At 50.6% G+C, this 27,421-nt stretch overlaps 2 protein-coding genes across 12 annotated transcripts in view; one reads left to right on the plus strand and one right to left on the minus strand.

The window, feature by feature from the left end:
• Positions 1-27,421, plus strand: part of LOC119167714 (uncharacterized) — a 537,665-nt gene that overhangs the window by 273,178 nt on the left and 237,066 nt on the right. For all 11 annotated transcript variants that reach the window (XM_075865823.1, XM_075865821.1, XM_075865822.1 and 8 more), the window contains exon 16: positions 13,378-13,494. In XM_075865823.1, coding sequence (XP_075721938.1) covers positions 13,378-13,494 — 117 coding nt within the window. The remainder of the gene's footprint in view (positions 1-13,377; positions 13,495-27,421) is intronic.
• LOC142765198 (uncharacterized) lies at positions 18,528-20,036 on the minus strand. The gene has a single exon (XM_075865831.1). The coding sequence runs from the start codon at positions 20,012-20,014 to the stop codon at positions 18,881-18,883; it is 1,134 nt and encodes a 377-aa protein (XP_075721946.1). The 5' UTR covers positions 20,015-20,036; the 3' UTR covers positions 18,528-18,880.

Raw genomic sequence — 27,421 nt, forward strand, 5'->3', positions numbered from 1 at the left:
TTACTGACTCGTGGTCGCGAGCGCAAAGGGTTGACGGTGTCGTTCGCGAGCCTGCTCGCTTAACCGACAACGTCGCCGCGTTCACCGACGCTCGCTGGCCTGAGACTTTCGACAGACGTGCGCCACCGTGCTCGGCTGACGGCCCTTTTGCCATTTGCGTGAGTCCTCAAGCACCAGTCGGAGCGCAAATCCTACCCTCCTCCATGCCGTGTACTGGCCCTTTTCGGTCGGACGTGCATGTTTGGGAACAGGTGCGCGCACCTGTTACGGCCTCGCCCGCCTTGGAGCAATCACCGCTGCACGCAACTGTGGCGCAGCTCCTAAAGGTTCAGCTCCTAAAGGTTCTGCTGGTTAAAGCACAAGGCTGCGCTTGCAGCCTTGTGCTTTAAAGGGAGACCCCGAGTCCCCTCAGCCAAGAGTTCTAAGTAGCTTAAGGGTACCTCTGCCTGAGTACAGCGGTTATTCGGACCGCATCAGTGCCACAGAGTACCTCGAGGGGCTGCACCGCTATCGGCAGGCTACGCAGCTGAGCGACAGCGTTATGCTAGGCTCTGTTTTGCCCATGCCGCAGACAGCTCAAGCGGCGCGGTGGTACCGGCTCGTCGGTACCACCGCCAAATTTGCTCGATGGAGGAGTTGAGGGCGCTCTTCCATAGCGAATTCCTTCCTCCTGAATACGAGCGCCGCATGCGTCGTGAGTTAGAGCTTCGTACACAGCATCCCGACGAATCTTTTCTTGAGTACGTTCGGGCTTTGCAGGAGCTCTACCTCCTTGCCAATCCTACGGCATCAAACACCAAAAAGGTGGAGTGAGCCATACGTCAGGCTCATGCAACCTACGCTGATTACCTTCGGAGCGCCCGTTATCGTGACCTAAACGAGCTGGTATCGGATGCGAAGCGTATTCAGGGCGACATTCTGGCGGCGCAAGCCTATCACCCGCCGCCACCGCCGTCTGTGTCTCTCGAGCCTAGTTGCGCGTGGGCTGGTCGTGACTTGTCATACTGGGGTTCTCCGAACCATGAGGCGGCTTCTGCCGCGAGAGACCGAGACGCGCTCGACGTGTCGGACCACGCTCTGGACCCGTACTCGTACGCCCGGGCGGCCACCGTTGCCCGGCAGCGTGAACAAGAACAGAAACCCCGTGCTGCAGTGCTCGAGGGGATATCCGATCGCGGAGCCCCCACTGCGGCTAGCGAACGGACACCTCGTAGCTCTAAAGGATTGCTGAAATCCCCCTCTGTTGGAGGAAAAGGCATTGTCTGCTTTCGTTGCCGTGAGCGTGGTCACAACGCGCGTGAGTGCAACGCGCCCCATCCGACACAAGGGCCTCCTCGCCCGTCGGGAAACGGGGTGAGCCGTCTGTGAGCTCCCCCTTGCTGGCGGCTGCAGCAGTAAGAGAGCACGGGAGTGTAAAACAACCTCTGGCACCGATGGCATGTCGCGCTTGACATGATATTCCAGGCACGCCGGCGCCGTTCATCACCCTTACGATCGCTGGTCGAGAGTTTGCGGCGTTGCTGGATAGCGGGACTTCGATCTCTCTGTTCGGCGAAGAGGTTAGGACTCATTTGCGCGACCGCTCTGTTCACATTCGAGCTTGCGACACTGCCTTTCACCTTGCCAGCGGTACCGCCACATCGTCCGGCGCTGCACATTTGGTTGTGCGTTGGGAGAATCACGCACGCCTACAGCGCTTTGTGCATCTCCCTGGTCTTTTCGTGCCTGTGATTCTCGGTCGCGACTTTTTCGCGCGTACAGGTATCGTGATTGACGTTGCAAGCGGAGGCTACAGGGACGGCCCTTCCAGCGCCCTACGGCCTTTCGCTGCACCTCCCGTGGTCTCGGCTGCCAGTAAGTCGACGGACGCCACGAGGAAAAAGGACGAAAGGAGACCAAGCGTTGCCACCGCGACCCGCGTCTCTCCCTCCGACGCCAAGACTGGTCCTTTGGCCGGCGCGGCGGAAAACGGTCCGTGCGTACAGTTTTCCCTCGAGCATAATGCTGCTGCGGTGAACGATGTCTCAACTATGCCGGTGACCCCCCCCCCCCCCCCGCTAAGCAGCAACTACAATGGCATGGCTCACTGCTGCCGACAGCTTGTCGAAACGCGAGAAAGCACGCCTGTCGTCGCAGTTGACACGTTTCAGCGACACGTTCACAGAACGCCCGGGTTGCATCTCTCTGGTGAGGCACCGGATTGAGACAGGCGACGCACAACGATGGAAATGCGATCCTCGCTCCGTTAGTGCAGCAAAGAGGAAAGCAATTGACCAGGCACTGGATGAGTTGATTCAGACCGGAGTTGTCCAACGCTCAAACAGTCCTTGGGGTTCACCGGTGGTAATGGTTCCCAAAATAGACGGCTCCCACCGGCTCTGTGTCTACTACCGCCCGCTGTACGAGGTCACGAGGAAGGATGCTTATCCTATGCCTAACGTTGACTCGATCGTGGCTGCATTAGGCGTTGCTTGCTACTTCGGCACCTTAGATACTAGCCGCGGTTACCTACAGGTTCAGATGGAGCAGGCTGACGCGGAGAAAACTGCGTTCACCTCTCACAGAAGTTTGTACAAGTTTACTCGCATACCATATGGCTGTTCTGGAGCTTCAGCTGCGTTCCAGAGATCGATAGACCCCGTTCTAGGGGACGCTAAATGGCAACACGCCATGGCATACCTCGACGACATCGTCATCTTCTCTCGAACGTTCGAGGAACACCTTCACCACTTGGAGGATGTCCTTGGGAGGTTGCGTGCCGCCGGGTTGGCTTTGAACCCGAAGAAAGCTCAAATAGCTGAGACTCGCATCGCACTATTAGACTTTATCATTTAGAGCGGTCGTGTTCTGCTGTGCGAGGAGAAGGTACGTGCCATTGTGAAGTACACGACGCCGGCAAACATTCAGGGCCTGAGGCGCTTTTTGGGCATGGTGAACTACTATCTATAGTTCATCCCAAACTGTGCGGCCCTCCAAGCGCCCTTGACTGCACTCTTGAAAAAGTCGGCACGATGGAGCTGGGGGCCAGAACAAGAGCGAGCCTTCAAGGCGATTTCCGAAGCTCTAGTAGCCACAGCCGAGTTAAAGCTGCCCGACCTGAACAGGGAGTTCGTTGTCCAAGCGGACACGAGTGACCTGTGTTTCGGCGTGGTACTCCTTCAGGAGCACGACGGCGTCCTGCGGCCAGTCGCCTTTGCGAGCTGGTCACTTAACGCCGCCGAGCATAACTATAGCGTCACAGAAAGGGAATGTCTCGCTATAGTTTTTGCTCTCCGGAAGTTCGACTGCTATGTCGACGGCGTGCCGTTCGTGGTGGAAACGGACCGCATGGCACTCACCTCGCTTAAGCGCTTGCGCGAGCCCCCGGGCCGCCTCGCGCGCTTGGCGTTGACCTTGCAGCGGTACAACCCTGTTGTGCGCTACCGAAAAGGGAGTTCGAACGGCGTGGCTGACGCTTTGTCGCGTGTCCCCGTTATGGCGTCCTGCACTTGTGTCCACCACTCCCGAGAACAATCGCATTAAGTAGACCCCGGGCCCTCTGGCTCCAAAGGGTCGAAAGGCGCGAACCCCGATGGCGAAGTGACTTTCGAGTCGAGAGCCTCGAGTGAGGACACATACCTGGTAGACCCTGTCACGTCCACCGGTATCTTCTTAAGCAGAGAGAAGCTGCTCAAGGCACAGCAGGACGATCCGTTTTGTCAACACATCGTTGACGAGCTCAAAGAGCTGAGCTCCCCAGCGGAGCGTGGCGATCAAGCCGCCGGGCGCGAACAGACAGCTGGTATTGCTGTCAGCGCCGAGTGCCGTACTCAGGCTGTTATTGCTGCGGGCACGTTGGACTCGTACCTGCTTCATGCCGACAGCGTTCTCCTGCGCTACGTCCCATCTGAAGAAGCTCCCCTGGAGTATTTCAAGGTGGTGATACCCTGCAGTCTAAGGAAAGCCACCCTAGGTTATTTCCACGACTCGCGGTTGGCCGGACACACGATTGGCCTTAAGACTTTTCAAAAGTTGTGCCGCTTTGCTACCTGGCCTGGCATGAAGCGCGACGCCCTTCACTACGCCCGCTCATGCCGCGTGTGCCAGTGCGTGAAGCCTCGCGGGGGCAAGCCTCCCGGGCTCATGCAGCCGATCGACAGCCAACAACCTTGGCAGGTCGCGGCCTGTGACATTATGGGACCTTTCCCAGGAAGCCGGAGAGGCCATGTTTTTCTCCTGGCTGTCACAGATCACTTCACGAAGTGGGTCGAACTGCTTCCCCTTCGAAAGTTAACGGCACGCATAATCTGGGACAAGTTGACCGAGGTCTTTACATGCTTTGGCTTTCCAGCGGAGTTGGTCACGGACAATGCGTCCTATTTCACGGCCTAGGTGTTTGTGGATGCGTGTGCTGCTTTTGGCATTAAGCACCATAAAACAACCACGTATCACCCGCAGGCCAACCTGACCAAGCGAATCAACCGGAGCCTCAAGCCCTTGCTGACAGCCATTGCACAGCAACACAGGGATTGGGATGCTTGTCTTAACCAGATTGGCTTCTTGCGGTTAACGGTCAATCGCTTGACAGGGTACACGCTTGCTTTCCTCAACTTTGGGAAAGAGCTGCCTAACCCCATGTACTGCGTCCTATGGGGCGGCGGCGGGGCAAGCGCCGCGAAGGTCAGCCCGTCTGGCTATACGGCGGAACTGCACTCACGGATGGACGCGGCCCTCAACCTGGCGCGTTCCAACCTACCAAAAGCGAGAGCTGGTCAGAAGGCTCAGTGCGACCGGTCGCATAGGGATGTCCGTTACGATGTCGGCGATCTTGTCCTCAAGCGAAATGATGTCTTGAGTGACGCCGCCAAAAGCATCTCGGCCTCCCCTTCGGCCAAGTGGTTGGGCCCATATCGAGTGCACACCAAAGTGTCGCCCCTGGTATACAAGCTGGCTGACTCCTAAGGGAGACCAGTCCGCTGTCCAGTTAACGTCTTTGACCTCAAATCTTTCGTTGCCCGCAGCAACGACTTCGAGAAGGGGTGGCGGTCAGCGAACCGCAGGGAAACCGGGATAAGGCTGGATCCAAACCACGCCACCGGTACATCCTGCGAAAACGCACTTAGGCTGATTTTCGCCTCTGGCATGTAGCGGGACGTTATCCTCTTCATCTAAGGGAGCGGAGTTTTATAGCTGCTGTGCGAGAGCCCATTTAGCAGCAACAGTAACGGCTACATGGCGAGCTTTCTCCCTGGGAACATCATTACACGCGCTGCGCGCGGAATATCCATCCAGTTCCCAGCGCTCCCGCTGCTCGAGAGATAAAAGCCCTTTTCCCGGGGGCTCACTCTCTCACTTAGTATCTTCCGCGTAGTCGGCGGAAGAAGGGAAGCGTGCACCCTATTGGTTCACGCAACCTTCAATCCGACAGAGTAGGCTCTCTTTATTGGGCCAGCCTTCCGCGCTTCCGGGGCCACACCTTCAGTTGCGTTTCTGCTTTCCACCGACACCCCAGCATTCGTGATGTCCTCCTCGATGGCCCGTTCCTTCAAGAAAAAGCCCGGGAGACCAGACGCGCGCTCGGTCCGTCCGCAGGCACTGGCCGCGTCTATGCCGCCTCCGTCGAGTGCTCTCCCGGCCCCGGCTAACAACACATCGCCGCGTCGTGAAGTCGCTACGTGGACGTTCCAACATGGCACTGAGGCCCCGGTCGTCTTCGTGTCGACTCGTCGCTGGTCCAAGCAACGCAAAATCCGGGTGGCTTTAAAACTCGGAGTCCGTCCCGCGTCCTTTCTGCGGATGCACCCTTTCGGACCTGCTCGACGCTTCCGGAGGCGCCTCGATGCGGCCTGTTTCTGAGGCCTCCTACTGCGACACTTGTGGTGTCCTGCTGGCGCACGAGGCTACCCACCTCCGTTCGGGGGTTCACCGAGCAAAGTTCGGCAGTGACCCTGCGGTCCTGTCCACTCCGGCGATAACGCCTGGCCCGGGCCTTCGACCCGCCCTGTCGACCGACTCCGATCAGGCGGTCGTGGCGGCGCTCATCACGGACTCTTCTTCAAGTCGGCCATCGCTGCTGCGGTGTCCGCCGCCCTCCCGCGGCCCCAGGCTCCTGCTAAGACGCCGCTGAAGAAAGACACCGGGGCGCCCAACAATCTTATGGACGGCACGGAGCTGGGCCTCAGTTTTTCAGTGTCGGTGGATGCTTTAATACGGCGCCTTTAGGGCGGCCTCGGTCTTAGGAGGGGGATATGTGGGAATCGAGAGCGCCCTCCTACCGGGCGCCTCGTTTCCCAGCTGCCGCGCGCGCCGACGGCGTAGCCCGGGCGCGCATAAGCACCGGCATTCGCCAAGATGGCTGCCAGGGCGCCTCTTGGTCTGGGCCAGTAACTGTCGGCTCCTTCCCGCGCTGGCATGTCCGGACACGTTACGCTGGTGCGCTGCGCGGGCCTACGTCACAACGCAGTGCCATTTCCCTTTGGGCCGTGCGTGACATCCTCCTCTCCTATGAGCTATGTTGCGCCCGACGATTCGCTTGTCGCGGCAGATGCTCTCAGGCCTGCACAAGAGGTTGACGCGCTGCTTAGCAGGCGGCTTCTCGTTCGTGCGTTCGACTTCGGCCCTTGTGCGGGAGTCGTCGCGCCCTAGGCAAGCATACTTGATCGGTCTTGCGGAGTTTCCTGTTCGGCCTGCAAGCCCATGAGTGTCGCACTGTGCTGCATCGTGGGCTTATAAACCCGTTGTTGTTATCCTGCCTCGTGCGTGGTTTCTGCGCCGCGCCAGAGAAATCGACGAACCCGGCCACAGCGTCTTCGCACGCAGTGGCAGTGGAGGACGTCGCATCCTTACACGGTAGCGCTTAGTAGGTAAGCGTTGTGCAAACCTATCTCCACAACGTGAATGTCACATACGGAAGGATTTCATCTCGCATCTTGTGCTGGAAGACTACGTACATGGCCAGCATATCGGCGCTGGTCTTATTGAGACGCTTGGTGCGGCCATTGGTCTGTGGACGATAGGCGTTGGTGCGGCGGTGACTTGTCTGGCTGTACCTCGAGATCGCCTGAGTTAGACCTGCTGTAAAGATCGTACCTTTGTCAGTAATGAGGACCTGTGGAGCCCCGTGATGCATGACAATGTTTTCGACGAAGAACTTTGCTACCTCAATGGCACTGCCTTTGGGCAGGGCCCTTGGCTTGGCGTAGCGCGTGAGGTAGTCGGTAGCTACGTCTATCTATTTTTTCCCTGAATTCGATGTTGAAAACGGCCCAAGTAAGCCCATGCGGATTTGGTGGAACGGGCGGGGAGGTGGCACAATGGGCTCGAGAAGTCCGGCTGGCCTAGTTTGCAATGTCTTTTGTTATTGGCAGTCCCGCATGTCTTCACATAACGAGTCACATCGGCGGAAAGGCGGGGCCAGTAGTATTTCTTCTGTATTCGTGGGAACATGCGGGAAACGTTGCCCACGGTGAGGTAGTTGGCTCGATGTGGTGAAAAGTATTTCTTGATGAGGATGTTGTTACGCAACAAAAGCCACAATAGCCCTCGCTTGAATACTTTTGGAACAACGCCAGCTTTGCCTTTGAGGTATTCCACCAGGCCCTTGATTTCAGGGTCGGCTCGGTGTTGTTGTGCAAAGTCATCGACCCTTGAGAATCCCAAGAAGCAGTCGCCATTTTCGTCAACCTGCAGCAGTAGGTCAATGGTTGCGCGAGACAGGCAGTCGGCATCACTATGTCTTCGCCCCAACTTATAAATGACGATGATGTCGCATTCCTGAAGTCGCAGACTCCACCGTGCGAGGCGACCTGAAGGGTCCTTGCAGTTAGCTAGCCAACAGAGGGCATGGTGGTCTCTCACAACACTGAAGTGTCTGCCATAAGGGTAGGGTCGAAACTTGGAAATAGCCTCGATAATGGCACAACACTCCTTTTGTGTCGTGGAATAGTTAACTTCTGCCTTGAATAGCGACTGGTTCGCATAACGGATGACCCTTTCAAGCCCATCAATCTTCTGCACCAGGGCGGCTCCGAGCCCTACACTGCTTGTGTCAGTGTGTATTTCTGTGTAGGCCTCTTCATCGAAATGCACAAGTATCGGCCGTGTCTGCAGGCATCGTTTTAGTTCTTGTAATGCTTCCTTATGCGGTGTTTTCCACTTGAACTCAACGTCGGTCTTTGTAAGGTTGGGGAGTGGCTCGGTAATGCGGGCAATATTTTTGACGAAACGCTTGTAATAGGTGCACAGGCCAAAAAATCGACGCATGGCCTTCTTGTCGGCGGGTGGCAGGAATTGAGCGATTGCTGTTGTCTTCTGCGGGTCGGGGCGTACTGCAGACTTGCTTATCACATGTATTAAGAGCAAGAGTTCCTCGTGTACAACGCGGCACTTTTCTGGCTTCAGAGTGAGTCCGGAAGTCTTGATTGCTCGAAGTATAGCTTCTAGGCACCTGAGATGCTCGTCGAAACTTGAGGAAAATATGGCATCACCTAAGTACACGAGGCAACTCTGCCACTTTGATCCAGTTTGCACGGTGTCCATAATACGCTGGAACGTCACAGGTGCCGAGCAAAGACCGAAGGGCATGACCTTGATCTTGAAGAGGCCGTCTGGTGTAATGAAGGCAGTCTTTTCTCAGTCTCGCTCGTCTACTTCGATTTGTCAGTAGGCTGTCTTGAGGTCCATCAATAAAAATGCGTTGTGGAGTCAATCAAGGGCATTGTCTATTCATGGGAGAGGGTATACATTCTTCTTTGTGATCTTGTTGAGGTGCCGATAGTCTACGCAGAAGCGTAGTGTGCCATCCTATTTCTTTACTAACACTACCGGTGATGCCATGGGCTCTTTGAAGGCTAGATAATGTCGTCCTGTAGCATTTCGTCCACTTGTTTCTTTATAACCTCATGTTCTCGTGTCGAAACTCTGTACGGGTTCTCAGGGAGTGGTCTGGCATTTTTTTATGTTACGATTCGATGTTTCGCGACAGGGTTCTGTCGAATTCTTGACGATGACGAACAGTAGTTTTTGTATTGCAGGAGCTGGTTTCTGAGCTCCTCTTGTCTATGCGTCGCAAGGCTTGGATTAAGGTTGAAAGCCGGTTGAAAGGCTTGAGTCGTCGAAGTAGATCCGGCAGAATTGGTGATCGCAAAACGTTGCTGGCTTCCAGTATCTCTTCGATGTACAAAACCATCGTGCTTTTGCTCACGTGCTTGTACTCGCTGCTGAGGTGCGTGAGCATCATTCTTGCGTTCCCTCTTTGCAGCTCGGTTATTCCTTTCGCAAGGCGAATTTCGTGGCTGATCAATAGGTTTCGGTCACCTTCAACGATGCCTTGCATGTCTATTGATTCTTGAGTGCCGATGGAAATGCTGACGCTAGAGCGAGGAGGAATCGCGACAGTCTTCCAGGAGATTTAAGGCGTGCCTTCCTGACAGCGTGTGCGGCGGCAGTACTTTTTCAGTGGATAGTGTTATCAACTTTGTTCTCAGGTCGATAACAGCGCCATTAAGGCTTAAGAAGTTCATTCCAAGGATTACATTTCTAGAGCAATGCTGTGGTACGATGAAGCTTGCGGGACGAATCTGGCTGTTAATGGTGACTCTGGTTGTGCAACTTTCTGCCGGCATAACTAGGTGACCCCCAGCTGCACGAATTTCGATACCTTCTTAGGTGGTCCTAACTTTTTTCAACTTCCCGGCGAACGTCCCACTGATGACGGAATAGTCGGCACCGGCGTCGACGAGAGCTGTGACGCTGTGGCCATAGATGAGAACGTCGAGGTGCCTAGTTCATCGCTTCGCGTTCGAGTTTTGTCATGACGTCGGATCACGGCTACGACGGTTGGTACGGCTTCTTTGACATTGCGCCATAAAGTCATCTTCCGGCTGTGACGTTTCGACATCGGGATTACATTGACGTTGCAGCCCGTTCTCGAGGTTTTGTGTGGCGGCATTGTCAGCAGTGGAGGATCTGCGACAGTTCGTCGTACAGCACTCGCACCTCCACCGTTGTTGCCTTTAGTTTTCCGAGTGCGGGCTAGGCGACCGGTTTCTAGTCGGGCCAGTGTTCGACTGCCAATGAGGCGACATGTAACGGCTGGGCGATGGTGAATGGGAAGAGCCTCGAGGCGTCCATTGTGCTGCTGCGAGATTGTTGGTGATGTCGCGTGGTCATTCACTTCGTTGTGGATGCGATGCGTCGATGGCGAAACCACACAGTCCCATTTCGCAGTACTGGCAGTGGCGGAAGGTGTGGCCAGCTTCTAAGCAGTGGTAGCAAAGAGGCCGGTGCACGGGAGCGCACCACATGTCGGTTATTTTCAGAGCGTTGCCCTGGCCGGCGGCTGGATGGTATGGCGTCGGCGGTGGTGTCTGGTGACAAAAATGCGGCGGCGCGGCCTCGGCGCCACAGGTAAACATTTCATCTGGCTACAGCAGCATACCTTATGGCTTGTGGCTCTGGCTGCGCTGGTTGAGGTGTCCAGAAAATTGCTGGACTTCCTGGCGTACAATTTCAGCGATCGGGCTCACGGGATTCTGTGAGGCTGGCAACAATTTATGCATCTCTTCTTGTACGATCGCTCGTATCGTTTCGCTAAGGACGTCGGAGCCGAGAGCATGAAGAGCTGGGCGGTCTCCTATCGCTCGCCGATTGTACTTGTGGGTTCGCATTACCAGCATCTTCTCAGTTTATCTTGCTTCCGACGAGAATTCCTGGATGGTCTTCGAGGGGTTTCAGAGCAGTTCAGCGAAGAGTTCTTGCTTGACCCTCGCATGAGGAAACCAACTTTTTTCTCCTCAAGCATGTCGGGGGTCAGAGTGGTAGAACGGTCGCGTCATCTCTTCCACGAAGATTCTTACATTTTCGTTTGGGAGTAGCACCCTCGTCGCCAGCAGTGTGGTGGCTCTTTCCTTGCGGGCAATGCTTCTGAACGTATCCAGGAATGTGCCCCGTAAGAGATTCCAGGTTTGAAGGGCAGACTTCTGATTCTCGAAACAAGTCCTTGCTGTATTTTCCAGATATAAGTAGACGCGAAGGAGCTTCTTTTTTGTGTCCTAGTGATTGAGGGCAGCCACTCGGTCGTAGGTCTCCACCCAGGTCTCTGGACCTTAAACGATGACCCACGAAAATTCAATGGTTCCCTTGGCTGCTGCATTACGATCACTGGCTGTGGTACACCAGTTGTCATCGTTGCTGCAGTTCATATCATGGCCTTCATCTTTCGGGCCTTGCCTTGTAGAAGCCCGTATTCCGGTGGCAAACCCTGCTGCCTGCAGCTTGTTCAGGGCTCATGGCTGGCAGTGTCTTCTTTGAGACGTGGGCGGGGTTCATGGCTTGGCGTCCGGTACATGAACGAAGCAGCACCTACACTAGATGTCACGGTGTCGTGATGTGAATGAAGGGAGCAGACTTCAGGTCGAAGATGAAACTGTTTATTCGCGCCGTACTTGTGGCCACGCAAAAGGAAAGTCTGATTACAGCAAGACACTGGCACTGATAGCGGTGAACAGAGGGTCGGCCGTCAATCAACTGACAAAGTGGCGAAGCGTGTCGGCATTTATACACTTGCCATCAAATATTCTAGTGTTATCGGTAGCAGCGATGTAGGTTCCAGAACAATCTGTAAAGTTCAAGAGGTGGGGCGTAGTCTTTGGAAGTCGTAAAAGAACTTCTGTCATTAGGAGTAACTTTTAGTGAAAATCTTAAAATGGAGGTACACGTTTAAAAGTAACTAGGAATATAGGGAAGACATGTGGTATACTCTCTAAATTTTGACAGATGCTCCCAAAGAAAATCAAACTTTTACTCTATAATGTGTTATTTTCATCTCACCTAAACTATTGTAGTCTCGTGTGGGCAGATACATCTAAAGAGAATTGAAATAAAATATTTTTATTGCAGGAAAATGTGATTTGTCATACTGTAAAAGTACAGCATGATGCGCATACAGGTTATTTATTCAGAGTATATAACATTTTACCCATTGATCAAATACACAGCTTTAATCTTAAAATTAAATACAACAAAGCTTGCTGCCAAACAATGCTTGTTTTCTTAAACTATGTAACCTTAAGAAAGCTACACAATTCCATTACAACATCAGACAAAGGCCTTCCTAATTTGTACCTTATTCTCGAACTAAGCATGGTTTAAAAAGACTTGAGCGCTGTATTCCCACTTGTTTTAGCATGCATGAAAATAAAAACATTGGCATCTTTAACATACGTAACAAACAACTTGAGAAGTTCCTCATACAGAATGGCAGCGTGTATGGTTTAATTTCTCCTAATTGTTTGGCAGGAACGCTGTGTCTAAAAGAAAACACCCCTCAATAGTGCTCATGTGTATGAGGATGTCTTCCTAAGTTGTTACTAGTTATGTAAGTGTTCTTTTTTTTTTCTTTACGAGTAGAACATGCAACATTTAACTTATCAGTGTTTTTTACTGTACCTCTTCAGAACTTACATTTTTCCTATACTTAAATGTTGTACACATTTTTTGTAATCTTGTAGTGTTTTTAGCCGCTTAGCAGCACGCGTACTACTTTGATGATTGACTCTGTGCTGTTCATTGTTTTATTTTTTTTTGTGTGTGTATGGGCTCTGGTAATTTCTATGTAAACCTGGAACTCTGATGTGTAATGTGCTGTTTGGTATTATTTCATGATTTCCTGAAGTTTGAAAATCAATGTTCAATTTTTTTCATATTTGTGCTTGCGGTTTCTCTGATGCCAAGTACAAGGGCTAGGAGCCTCGTCAAGCTGCTAACATAGCGGCTTTTTGCTTCCATCCTTGCTTTTTCTTTCCGCAATTTTGTAAAGAAAATGCTCAATAAACTGAAACCTAAACTGTAAAAATGATCTACTGCCGTCCTGAAGCTTCTCAAACAGTGTAGGCCTGGTTTGCGCTGAAAATTAGAGACAGTTAAACAGTGCGTAAGAAAATGCTCAATAAACTGAAACCTAAACTGAAAAAGTGATCTACTGCCATCCTGAAGCTCCTCAAACAGTGTAGGCCTGATTTGCGCTGAAAATTACAGACTGTGAAACAGGGCGGTAGCGAAAGAGGAGGTGGCAATTTGTTGTGCATAAAATTTACTACACTTAGAGTAATAAACTGGTATCACAATCTTTTAAACTTGGAGAATAATATGTTTATTTAGGTTTAAAATGGGGCTTCACGGCAGCACACATTTTTCTTTGGGAGGTATATTCGCGGTATAGCAGTGCTGCACTGCTTTGAAACCACCTCCACAGGGGGTTACACTTGCATTTTAATATGCACCTCACTTTGAATTCTTCAACATTTCAAATAATTTGAATTCAAGCCGAAGCATACCGTAATATTTGTCGAAATACTTGCTCAAGGCTAGTTTTGAGTGAGTTTGCCTTGCATTGCGTAGGCCCAGGCTGAGGCATCGCAGCAGAAGAATGCAGGTTCGACCGGGCGGGAAAAAGAGCTGGAGGAGCGCTGCGCAGCCTTTGAAGCGGACCTCCAGCAATTGCACGGACTACAGGAGGTAGGTGGTACAGCTTTGTTAGGGCTTTTTTTGTGGGCACTGATTGCGACCAGTTTTTTTTTTTTAATTGTAATGCACAGCTCAACAGCATCCATGAGCATTGACAGGATTTGGTTTTAGGGGATGCAAACCAATGTTCCACTGCTGCCGAGCGGGTGGGGAGTGGGGGAGGGGCTCGTGTAGGGGGCGAATGCCTCTTTTGCACTCCCCTGCCAACGCTTATGACATCTATTGGCCCATTTACTTGACTGCTTCACAGGAAAATGGAAGATATACAGAGGAGTACCAGATTTTGCCTGGTTTCCTTCTGCTGGTGTCATCAGTAAGCTTGAGTACGTGGACTGGAAGACTGTAGTTTATGTGATATGCATTGTGTTACGTCATCACCAAGCTGCTATAAAAGCTGAGTGCATAGGAAATAAAGGGCAGTGTTTTTTCATGGTATTAAGCGTACTGTTTCGCTTTAGCTGCTTTCCCCCAGTTGGCTATGACCAGCTATGACAGTGGCAACGAGGATGGAAGTGTGATCTGCTGGTGATGCCTGGAACTTCCCCTGTTGGGCTGTGTTCTCTACTGTGTATCAGTGAGAATGCCTGGAGTCGACAAGCTTGAGCTGTTCGACATGGCAAGAACCAGCTGGCATGAGTATCAAGAGCGGGTAGACCAATTTTTCATGGACTATGACAATAAAGATAAAAAAATGCGAGCAGTACTTCTTACCTGTTTAGGACCGGCCACATATTCATTGCTGTGGAACCTGCTGTCTCAGTTGCAGCACTCGGAACAAGCATTTTTCGCCGCGACCATTGAAAAGAGTGACCCTATTGTGGCAGGTATCAACGAAGAAGCAATGCCGCAATGACTGCTGGAGTCACCAGATTCGACCCTTGATACCCCAAAGAAGACAGTTATTCTGATGTAAGCAGCTAATAAAGATTCTCGTGCTCTGTCAGCTGATACAGGAAAGCACAAGCATAAACCAGTGTCATGTTACCGCTGCGGAGGCGAGCATCTAGCGACACAGTGTCGACATGCAAGTAGCATCTGTCACAAGTGTCGAAGCAAGGGGCACCTGGCGCCAGTACACATGGGCAAGGCAGTTACAGTTACGAGCACAAGTGGTTCAGCGTTTTCATCGCGAAAGCATTAGTCAATCCATACCATAGACGAAAAAAGCTGGCACTGCAAGTCTATGAAATGTTGCCAGTGCACGCAGCGGATCATGACGGTAGTCCATACCGGGTGGAGATGTTCATGAATGGAACTTCACTCACTACGAAACTCGACATGGGAGCAAGCGTGTCTGTCGTTTCGGAAAAGATCTTTCACTGCACATTTCCGTCACGTGTACTGGAACCGTCGAGCATCATGCTGAAAGGTTACACTGGTGAGCTGTCCCCAGTGAAAGGCAGCCTGCGTGCAACTGTACGACTGGGAAATCCTGAGTGCCAGGACGTGTTTTACGTCGTTCCAGGACGCTGCCTGTCCCTGATTGGGCGTGGCTGAATGAAAAGGCTCGGAATCGAGCTGCAGAATGTGATGGACGTTAAGGCTATCACTTCGGTTAGGGAACTCATCACTGAGTATGCGAGTGTTTTTGACGATACCTTGAAAACATTGAAGGGAGCGTCCGCGAAGGTAACAATTAAAGACAACGTGAAGCCAAGGTTCTTCTAGGCTCGGCCTGTTCCATTCACAATGACCGATCGCGTCAACGAGGAACTGATGCGCATGGAACGAGTTGGATTGCCGTGTCCAGTTAAGGCTTCAGAATGGGCTGCACCTATCATACCCATCTTGAAGCAGAGTGGCCAGTTTCGGATATGTAGTGACTTTAAAGTCACTGTTAATCTCGTGACAGTGCCCAAAAAATACTTAATACAAGGCGTTGAAGACCTGTTTAGCCATCTTAGCGGTGGTGAGATGTTCAGCAAATTGGACTTGAAAGATGGTATTTGCAAGTTGAACTGGACGAGGCATCTCTCAAGCTGGTGATAATCAACATACCAAAAGGACTGTACCAATACACGCATTTGCCTTTTGGCGTCACATCTGCTCCTTCAATTTTTTCAGCGAGAGATGGAAGACCTGCTTCAATGACTCAGAAACATGGTAGTGTACTTCAACGACGTTCTTGTGACTGGACGTGACGACCAGGACAATCTAACACATCTGGGCCTAGTCCTAGGCTGACTGAAACAAGCTGGGCTAAAATTTAAGCTGTATAAATCTACCTTTCTGAAACGACAAGCTGAATACCTGGGTCACGTTGTCACGGCTGTGGGGTTTCAACCTAACCCTAAAAAGGTTAGGGCCGTGCTGAAGGTGCCTAGACCTGAAGATGTCAAGGCAATACAGAGTTAGCTAGGCCTAGTCAACTTCTACTGCAAGTTTGTGCCGCGGCTGTTTAGTGTGCTGCACCACTTGAACGAACTGCTTGTTGCCATAGTTTCTTGGGAGGGGCGTGAAGATCACGAAAGTGAATTCCAAGGGAGCAAGGAGCTACTTGTTTCAGCAGCAGTGCTGGCGCATTATGACCCCAAGAAACCGGTGGTTCTCATATGCAATGCATTGCAGTTCCGCATTGGTGCCGTTTTCACCCATAGGGAAGACTAGGGGACAGAACGACCAATGTCAATGGACAGAACGACCAATGCCGAATACATTACAGCTGCAGTTCGCCAGTGTCAGGTCTATCAAGAAGACTAGAGGGTGCACGGCTGATAGGGATGACGCCATGGCTGTTTTCGGACAGACCATGGTCTCGCCTCCATATTGACTTGGCTGTGCCTCTGAAGAACTACTACTTACTTATCGTCATTGATACATTTTCAAAGTGGATAGAGGCCCTGCCTATATCTACGCCATCGGCACAGGCAACTATCCTGTACCTGAAGGTCATGTTCGCTACTCATGGATTACCAGACGTAGTGGTGTCGGACAACGGACCAGCATTCGTGAGTGAAGAATACAAAAACTTTCTGCATCGAGATGGCATCGAACAAGTACCGACACCTCCATGCCATCCAGCATCGAACGCTGCTGCAGAACAGGCAGTTCAGTGCATCAAGTCAAAGTTAAAGAAATCGGCTGGAGGAAGTTGTACATGCCAACATGCTCGTAGTCGTTTCAAATGCAGGATTACTCCCCGCGAAACTGCCGAGTGCTTGCCAGTGAAGCTGATCGTGGGCCGTAAGTTAAAGACTGCTGTAACGTTGCTGCATCCAGGCTGAGAGCTAATGTCTTGCTGAAGCAGCTCAAGCAGAAGATTCTTTATGATTGTGAAGCTCGAACCACGCTGCCCGTAAGACCCGGAGACTGCGTCTACGCACGGAATTACCGTTCAGGGCCAACCAGGATGCCAGCAAAAGTGACTGACACAGCCACCAATAACATCGCTGATGTCGTTTTGTCAGATGGTAGGTCATGGTGACTGATCAGCTTGTTCTCCGTCGTATACAAGCTATTTACAAAGGTAATTGCTAACAGAATGAAGACAACATTAGGATTCAATCAACCAAAGGAACAAGCAGGATTTCGAACAGGCTACTCAACAATTGACCACATCCATACTATCAACCAGGTAATAGAGATATACTCAGAATACAGCCAACCACTATACATAGCCTTCATAGATTATGAGAGGGCGTTTGATTCAGTAGAAATATCAGCAGTAATGCAGACACTGTGGAATCAGAGTGTTGACGAAGCATTTATAAAGATCCTGGAAAAAATCTACTGTGGATCAACTGCCACCTTACTGCTCCATGATTAAAGCGACAAAATGCCAATCAAGAAAGGTGTAAGGCAAAGGGAAAAAATCTTTCCACTGCTGTTTACCGCATTGGAAAGATTTTTTGGAAAGAACAGGAGGTTTTCAGAGGCCTAGAATGGGAAGAGTTAAGGACAAGAGTTAATGGAGAATACTTTAGTAGCCCATGCTTCGCCGATAACATTGCATTGCTAAGCAACTCAAGGGATGAATTGCAACTCATGATTACAGAGTTTAGACAAGGAGAGCAGAAAGGTAGGTCTTAAAATTAAAGTGCAGAAAATGAAAGTAATGTACAACAAATTCGGAAGAGAGAAGCGCTTCAAGATTGAAGATATATTAAGGTTGTTTCGAATACAGTTCATGTAAATTCACAACACTGATTAGTCCCATAGCCATAGGCCAGTAGGGAGAAGGTAAACAAGCAGAATACCAACTTGTATAAAAAATCAGAACATCAAAGAAACTTTTTTTTAAAGAAAACAAACAATACAGGACAGGTTTCAATAAGATTTAAGGGGAGACACGAGTCTCGAAGGCCAAAAAATTGATTTTTGGAGTATTTTTTTAATGATACATAAGGTCTGAAGAAGGTGTTTCCAAAATGCTATTGCCATGTGATGCATATTTGTCTAGTGATTCGGGGTTAAGTCAGTTTAGTGACCATATGCACTCGCGAAACCACCCCAAAAACGGTCATATTCGATGCTGCAGAATCTGAAAACCGCGCAAAGTAGTGCGGCTATTTTGGTCTCAATTGAAAGACGTTATCTTCTTTTGTCTGTTCCTAGTGTCTATCAACAACGCAGCTATTGCAAATAAAGAAAAACCAAATACTCGCACATCACTGGTGTGTTTCTATCACGTGGGGCAGTTCCCGGTTCTTTAAGGGGGGAGGCTACCATCGGATACCAACTTATTTGTTTATTGAGATACCTTAATGAAATTTTCAGGATAGACTTATAGCAAAAGCATTAGAAGAACTACAAAATTTCATCAAGTTATGTTCACTGGTTTTCAAGTTACAGCAGAATATCAGGGTAGTGCACATGGTTCTCTTATTCCAGGCCTGGAGAACTTTCAAAAGGTGCTGGAACTGTGAAATTAACTATGATGATTCCCAGATTGATACTCCAGGGGGTAACAGAGCCCTTTTTTTTTAATTTCCTTGCTGAAAAGTTTTAGCAGACCATCAAACTTCGTGTTCGTGATTAGGATACTATCAATCACATTTTGATTAAATATAATAAATAACACACACAATATATTGAAAAAATGGGCTTGTCACCCCCTCAGAAATTTATTCATGTACATAATAAAAAAAGACTTATGGAAATCCAATGAGTGGTTCCAGAGATATGGCTGGAATAAGCAGCCTCACTAGCCAAAAAAGTCATTTTGAGAAAACGACGTTTTAAAGTTTTGAGCACATAGGCAGTTCTAAAATGAACCTGCAGCGTAACTGGAGGTGTCCCTTGGCACTCTCTTTCTTTGCCGCCTTTCCGTCTTCTCTAGGGATCGCTTCTTAGCCTTTTTCAAGCGCAGAGAATTTTTCTCGGCTGCCCGTTGAATGGCCAGGTGGCCAGGTGTTAGCCCCACTGATGAAGCTAGCTCTTAGGTGGCCCTGTAGCAGCCAGCATTGTATCTTAGCACTGCATCATGCAGTGCTGTCTCCACAGCAATCAGTGATGCATGCTGCTCTTTGGGCATGAGGGACCACAGCACAGAGTGAAAGGACTCTGATGCATTCTGCGTCTTTGCTCCCAGGCAGCGTTTCAGAAGAGAAGCCTGTGAGAGCCTCTCATAAATGGGTAGAAGTGCATCTGCAACATAGCGTGGCAGCTTGTACGAATGCTTCGGAGGTGGAACACCGGTAATCTTGCTGGCATTGTGACGACACCAGGAGTCTGCACCCTCTGGGCACAAGTCGTGGTGCGGCTCTTCATCCGTCGACGTCACATGGTGGTACGATGCCATCACTGCCCGCCGCATTGCAGCCACATCATCGGAATTGTTCCGTAGGGCCCAGCCATAATAATCTGTCAACTTGTCGATGAGGGTCTTTGTCAGCCTGCCCTTCCCTCCCAAAGCCTTGTCACTTTTCTGCACAAGGTTGCGAAGTGCAGTCCCCATCCTCTTCTGAAAGTGGTTCAGGCATTCCTCTTTTGAAATGGGGACCAGTCCATAAACATTTTCTTGTACAAGGGCAGAGAAAGTGGCACTATCTCCATCAGACACGAGCGTTGTGTAACGGAGGTTGTGCTTCGACAGTGAGCGTGAAAAGGGGATGATAGCTGCCTCAACCTCCATTATCCCTGATTTAGAGTCGGTGTTTTTCTGGCACACATGATTCTCCAGCCAGCATGCATAGTCTGCGTCTCCAGGCTTTGGCCCTACTTGGCAACCAAGGCACTGATTAGACAGAACAACGGCGTCCAAGATAAGGCCCGTATGGTATTCGATAATTGCCCCGACTCCAATATGGGATGTGTGCCCATGCTTGTGCCATGTTCCATCATAACAAACTGTTATATCCCTGGTGAAATATTGATCCATTTCTTTGTAAGTGGCTTTTACAGCAGAAGCAGATTCTGCATAGAAATTTTCTATGCATTGTGTCTGCGGTTCCCTGAATTTCTTCAGGTGCTTCTGAAAGGTCTTGTGATGGAGGCCACGATGGGACACGTTCATCGCTGCCCAAAAGTCGTTGAGAGCTGTTTGTCCCTTGCCTATTTGTTTTGTTGCCATAATGGCTCTTACATTCACATCAAAGGCCTTTATGTCATCCTGACGAGATGAACTCCATGAGCTTGAAACTACTCCACAATGCAAGCATACTAGCTCAAGCTTTGCAGCAAGTCCAAGTTGGGTGCCTCCTCGTACCTTCATCCCAATCGCGGTGCACCGGTGGCACGGGGTCCGAGATAGCAGGTCGTCTAGGGCATCCATTTGCACAAGGAAAAATTTTTCGCCTTCACTTGTAGTGGTGGCAGCTTCGTGATCGCGCTCCATTGCCTGAAACTTCCGCTCCGTCGCTGGCCTAGCGCCAAGTTCTCTTTGCACAGCAGCGCGTTGTTGATCCGCCGCCTCTTTCTCCTCGCACGTCAGGAAACTTGTTCGCAAATGCACAGTTGACGACGCGATCGCACTCGAGGCCGATGAAAGAGAAGATGCGGAAGCCACTGTCGATGAGCAGGAGACACCAGGTGCACTTGTAACGACAAATTCTTGCACCGGCGGAGCAGGAGTCCCGTTGCTAGGCGCGTCGATGCGACCACTCTCTTGCGTAGATGAAGCAAAAGCTGCCCCACAGGTACCGTCGGCGCGATCACCGTCGGCGCATGTGCGAGCGGAGAGCCTCGCCGCGCGGACAAGCTTCATAGCTCGCTTTCTTGCACCGAACGATTGTAGCGTCTTCTTTTTCGTTGGGCGCATTGTGAGCGAACACAACAACGGTCTCGTATAGACGGTTGAAAATCGTCTCATAAAGACGGTTGAAAATCGTTTCGAAGACAGTTGAAACGTGGAGAGTATGCGAACGGCTGCAACGATACACGGAAGCGAGCGGAACACAAAGACGCCGGACGGAGGAGCAGCAGACGAGCGGCCGCATCGGCCGCATTATGCGCAAGAGCACTACGTCATCGCGCGCAGCAGCCAATGGCAGTCGCGGGCTCCCCCGCGTCCTTGGGGAGCGTGCGCTTCGCCCAATTCCAGCTGCGCGCCTCAGCCGCGGGAAACTTGAAAGCTCTCGCGAGCCCTCCAATCATGAGCGGCTTGCTCCTCTCCTACGCTGCCGCCGGCGACGCAGGTGGCAGGGAAAGAAAGAGCAAGAATTCACAAACAAGACAACAGCAAAATGGCGGCGCTCCTTCGAGCGGTCGAGAAACTGCGATCACGCCAAGTTGGGGTATTTTGAGCACTCGCGCGCGCCGCTCGAGGGCCGCCGCAGCATGTTTTAAACTCTATTTCAAATGGTTTCGCGACGAATTAGACGTTGATATTTACAGAAAAGGTAGTTTATGGCACATACTGCCCGAATATGTGGTTTGCCAAAAATCGACTTTTTTGCGATTTTTCGGTTTTCAAAGGCCGCGTACCCCCTTAATGAACGTCAAGGGTTTCGTCTGCTAGACAACGGTACGCAATTCGTTATTTTGTGACAAGGTCTAAGCGATGGCTGCGCGATCGGTGTGATGGCAGGCGATCATCAAAAGTTTCTCACTGCTCACATGTGTTCGGAAAGAAGCGAAAAGGCATCTGAGAACATGCAGCGTCTTTTTATCAGCAAAACCCTCTACCGCCGAGAACACTGAAAAAGCTGGCTGTTCCAACGCTGTCGCAAATGCGGCTCCCGCGATCACAGACGCGATAGCCGGGGCCAACGATCGCACGCGAGATCTGTGCATCCGCACTCCTTTAGTTTCCGACGCTAAAAAACTGGCCCTTGAGTGTTGTGCTAGTGACATTCAAAGAGATATTTCGTCGACCTCAGCAACACGACGTGAGCAGTCTGTTTTTCGAGACTCTGAAGCGACCGCGCCGTGACTACTGGAACGCCGTTCATCGTCGTAAGCTTAGCGATCATGAATGAACTGCTTGAGTGTATGAAGTGCGGTGTATGTGGCGGGCCTGGCAGCATTTCGGAGAAAGATTGGGAATATGGCATCGCCACAAAACTTGTGCTGACGTGTGATGAGTGCGGGGAACTGAAAATTGTACAGAGCTAGCCGAGAACAGTGGGGAGAGGCGGAGCGCGGCCCGTTCTGAGATCGAACATGCTCGTGGTTTGCGCGGAACGGCAAACAGACAAGCTGCGTTGAATTCCATTTTTTTTTTCACCCTTGATGTTTCACAGATATGCACGTACACAAAGACATATAAAGGTTATGTGGAAATGGAAATGATTTCTGCCTCGCAGAAGGCTGCCGTGCACGTTACTGACAACTGCGCGAGCATCGTTAAAAGGCTGTATGCCGATCTGAACTATGGAAACCCTAGAAACATCTGGCGTGCAATGAAAATAAAGCGCATGAAGAATGATGACGACTATACTCCTGGTGACTTCTAGCATGATTACTGCACTGATTTACACCTTTGCCTGTTGAATACACATGTTCACTGGTGCCCTAAACTTCATTTCTCGTTCACCCAAAACATCATTTTTCATCACATTTGAAGCCATTGCCCACAGTACCTTTTGATCTAGTGGTTGGATCTTGACAATTTTTGCAGCATTTGAAAGTTTACACATTGATGAGTGCAACAAAACCAAAAATTTATGGTAATTTTATTAAAAACAGTGTTTTAATTAGATATATAGTTGAGCAACTGTTTCAGATTTCTGATGAGTCTACTTGTTAATGCCATAACTCTTAAACCAATGAAGTTAAAAATAAAATTATGGTTTTCTTGCACACACTGTTTTTTGCACAGCTCTGTGATAGTCAATTTACAGCGATCTTTTGTGAGGAAGGTGTCTAAACAGTGTGTTACATGTGTAGATTCACTGATGGCCAGGTGGTAGTGACTACCGTGAACAGTAGGCCATCAGGCCCGCGAAGAACACGAGAAGATGTTGAGCCCTTAGCCCAGAACCAACTGTGGTTTATTGTTTCCAAAACGGCCACCCTGCGCTGTGCCAGGCTTGCACAGCTCAAGACAACTATCAGCGCCGCGTGGGGGAGCTGAATTTTAACCAACATTGTAACACTCTTCCCCTCTTAGGGGGAAGACCACGGCGAGTACCTATTCACCGGTTTTCTAGTTCTTGTGCCACGTCGCAACTTCGGCGTGCTAGGCGTAGGCACGACAGAGTCACTGTTCACATGCACACCACTGTTGAGCGCAGTCCCGTCGCTCTCCATGGCGCAGCTAGTTCCAGGTGGCTGTCCCTGATGAGGCACTTCTGGAACAGCTGGCGAATGATGAAGCGGCGGCTCCAACTGTGGTGGAGCTGCAGCGATAGCAGTTCCAGGAGAGGCCAATGTTTCTGTCTGCACAAGGCGCAAGTGGTCGCTGTGTCAGTTTCTCAAGGTGCCATCTTCAAAACGGATACTGGCTGATGATGGTGTGACGTCCACGACACTGGCAGGCACCCAGGGTGTGCCCCTGCGAAAGTTTCGCACGTGCACATCATCACCTGGCTGCAGTGATGGAGCCTGCCGGGATCCTCTGTCAGAATACAACTTCTGCTTGAGTTGTTTTAGGAATACAGATGCCTGCAGGCTTGGCATGAGAACATCCTACGGTGTCTTGAACATTCTTCCTGTCAAGAGTTCACACGGTGGCCGACCTGTCAGTTCATGTGGTGTGGTCCTATAGTGCAACAGAAATCTGGAGATATGCGTTTGGAAGTTCCCAGAACCAGACTTCTTGAGTTTGTTCTTCACAGTTTGTACAACTCCTTCAGCTGCACCATTTGAGGCAGGGTGATACGGCGGTAAAAGCATGCGGCGTATTCTATTTCGAGTTAAGAAATCAAGGTACTGGGCACTGGTAAAGGCAAGACCGTTGTCGGAAACTATGACATCAGGCAGGCTATTCTGGGCGAATGCAATTCTCAACGCAGAAATGGTAGCTTCTGCAGATGTGGAAGACGCAGGAAAGACTTCTATTCACTTTGAGAACGTATCCACAATAACCAAGAATGTGTGACCTAGAAATGGTCCCCCAAAATTGATGTGAAGCCTTGACCAGGGTCGCTGTGGAAAAGGCCACGGCATCTGCTGAACCGGCTGTGCAGCTCGATGTTGAGTCTGGCACGTAGCGCAGCTCTTCACGCTGTTGGCAATATCATTGTCAATGCCCTGCCACCAAACATAACTCCTGGCAATCATCTTGCTCTTCTCGATACCCGGGTGGCTGGCATGAACACCAAGAACTTGGGCCTGCAATGACTTTGGGATCACTACTCTTGATTCCCAGAGTAGGCAACCCTCATGGAGACTGAGTTCGGAGCTTCTGGTATTGAAAGGGTTCCACTCTGGTCCTGCTGGAAGGCTTTCTTCTTTCAGAACAGCCCCCAACGTAAACAACATGGCCCAGAAGTTGGTAATTTCGTGTGGCTTGGGCTGCAGCACCTGGTGAAAGGAGTCTCGTATATGCCTCCTCTAGCAAGAAGATTTCAGCAGGTCGTGGTAATGCATTAGTGTCAGTTGGGAGAGGCAGTCTACTAAGAGCATCAGCGTGGCCGAGCGCTTTGCCGAGCTTGTATACAAGTTCGTACTTGTAAGCAGACCGCTTCAGAGCCCACCTGACCACTCGAGTTCGAAGCTTGCACGGGAACGGGCTTGTTGGCACCCAGCAGACCAAGAAGTGGCTTGTGGTCAGTGTGTGCTTCGAATGAGATGCCCCACAAGTACTAGTGGAACCGATCCACACCAAACACTAAAACCAGTGCCTCCTTGTCGAGTTGACTGTAGTTTTGTTCTGCTTTTGACAAGCTCCTCGAGGCAAAAGTAATGCGATGTTCCCTGCCATCAGCATCTTTGTGCGCCAGAACTGCACCTATACTATAAGGCGATGCGTCACAGCTGAGGCAAACAGGCCTGGCAGGGTTGAAATGCACAAGAACTGGAGCTGATGTCGCCGAGTGCTTGCAGGCATTGAATGCATCTTGTTGTTCATGTCTCCACTCCCACTTCTTCCCTTGACAAAGAAGTAAGTGCAGTGGACAAAGGAGTGATGAAAGATTGGGTAAGAAGCACCTGTAGAAGTTTACAAGTCCCAAGAAACTCTGAAGTTCCCTGACATCCTGAGGCACAGGAGCGTGCAGAATGGCTGCTACCTTGTCAACATTCGGGGAAAGGTCTTCCTTGCTGATGATGTGCCTGATACTCAACTTGCGGCACTAAGAAATGGCATTTTTCAAGTTTCAGCTTGAGGCCTGATTACTGAAGCTTGCCAAGTACAGCACGAAGGTTGCGAAGGTGCTCAGCATCATTTGTGCCAGTCACAATAATGTCGTGAAAATAGACTGCTACATGGGGCAGTCCCCTGAACAAGTTCTCCGTCTCGCGCTGAAATACGGCAGGAGCAGATAAGACACCAAAAAGCAACCGGGTGTACTGAAATTACCCCATATGCGTCGAAATTGTGACGTACTCCCTAGAGGCCTCGTCAAGAGAAACTTGCTGGTACGCACCTCGCAAATCCAATTTTGTGAATTTCTCACCTCCAGCAAGCACAGTACACAGGTCCTCGATCCTTTATTGGGGTACTGCTCCACTGTTGCCACTGGGTTTATGGTGACACCAAAATCTCCACAGGTTCTGATGCGTCCATCCCTTTTGGTCACAGGAACAATACGTGCAGCCCACTTTGCTGTCTTGACTGGAACAAGAATGGAATCTCTTCTTAGTCTATGGATTTCTTGAGTTACTCCATCGGTCAAGGCGTACGGCAGTGGACGTGGCTTGACGAACCGAGGCAGAGCATCTGAAGGAACATGTAGAGAAGCTTTAGCACCCTTGAATGTACCAAGGCCTTCTTCAAACACTTCCGCGTAGTCTTGGGCTAGGTGTTTGACGTCGGAAAGTGCGTGGATGTTCACTTCAACGTCGGAGACGCCAATGCCCAGTTCACGCAACCAGTTGCGTCCAAGAAGAGTGGGCGATCCGTCTCTGGTCAGAAAAATAGGTAGGTCGGCCTCCCTGCCATGAAACTTCACACTGACGTCAGCTTTGCCCTGAACCTTTTTTAGTTCCCTGGAATAGCTTCGCAGAAGCACTTGTGACGGCTGCACAGGAACAGAAGGCAAAAGCTTAAGAATACGCGACTTGGCCATGACAGAGACACTTGCCCCCTTGTCCACTTCCATGCGGAGCGGCTTGCCGCAAACGTCAACAGTGACTGTGAAAGATGGAGGCGGTGTGGCGTAGTCGACCGGCCACATGTCAAACACTTCGTAAGATGAAGTGGTAGCGACGTTCTCCTTGCGTACCGTATTAACACGATGACGATTACTCGACGACTGTGAACTGCAAGCCGAGAACGAACGTGCCTTGGTAGGCCTGTTGCTTTGGGCTTGGCTGTCCCTTTGTCGCGAATTGCACACCTGCGCCAAATGACCTCGTTTGTGGCAGTAATTGCAGAATATCTTCACATGCTTGCATTTTGATGCAAGGTGTCCGTCCCCACAGCAGTAGCAGGTGACGCCCCCAGAACTTGACGAGACACGGTGAGTCGAGAAAGCGCTGCTTGTGTTCGCTTGCGCTATCTCACTTGCGTCCCTTTTTGCTGCTTCCATTGCCAGGGCGGTCTGCACAGCGTTGTCGAAGGTGAGGTCCGGTTTTTCCAGAAATCTTGTTTGAACATCCACGTTGTTGATGCCACACACGACGCGGTCCCGGAGCATGTTTTAGAGTTCAGCCCCGAAGCTGCAGTGCTCGAACAGGCTTTTTAGGGCTGCGATAAAATTGCTGACTGATTCCCCTTCCACGCGAACGTGCGAGTTGAAACGAAAACGCTGCATGACGGAAGAGGGCTTCGGACAATAATGGCTTCCAAGCACTTCAAGAATCTCGTCCAGGTTCTTGTCACTGGGCTTGGCGGGCTTGACCAAATTGCGGAGCAAAGCTTACGTTTTTTGCCCGCAGTAGCTGATGAACACGGCAGTACGCTTGTCTGGGGCGACATCATTCGCCAGGAAAAATGCTTTGAGCCGGTCCACGTAACAGAGCCAGTCGTCTCCTCCCCCCTCGAATGGCTCGAGGTTGCCGAAACTTGGCATGGTGAACAGATGACAGAGAGCTGCGGGAACGAAGACTTACATGAAACTTCCTTTCATCCTCGTCGCCAGTTGTTACATGTGTAGAGTAACTGGTGGACAGGCGGTAGTGACTACCGTGAACAGTAGGCCATCAGGCCCGCGAAGAACTTGAGAACATGTTGAGCCCTTAGCCCAGAACGAACTGTTGTTTATTTTTTCTTAAACGGCCACCCCGTCGCTGTGCCAGGCTTGCACAGCTCAACACAACTATCAGCGCTGCGTCGGGGTGCTGCATTTGAACATCATTGTAACACAGTAGGCAAATTGTAAGTTTATGAAACAGTCAATATTTTAAGATCTTGAAGTGAGAGCTCAAAACTAATTGCTTTTTTGTTTTCAGCTGTAAAAAATGCATATCATATAAAAATTTCAATTCTAATTAC

The sequence above is a fragment of the Rhipicephalus microplus genome, chromosome 6, assembly GCF_043290135.1.
Source record: "Rhipicephalus microplus isolate Deutch F79 chromosome 6, USDA_Rmic, whole genome shotgun sequence".
In the NCBI taxonomy this organism is placed as follows: domain Eukaryota; kingdom Metazoa; phylum Arthropoda; class Arachnida; order Ixodida; family Ixodidae; genus Rhipicephalus; species Rhipicephalus microplus.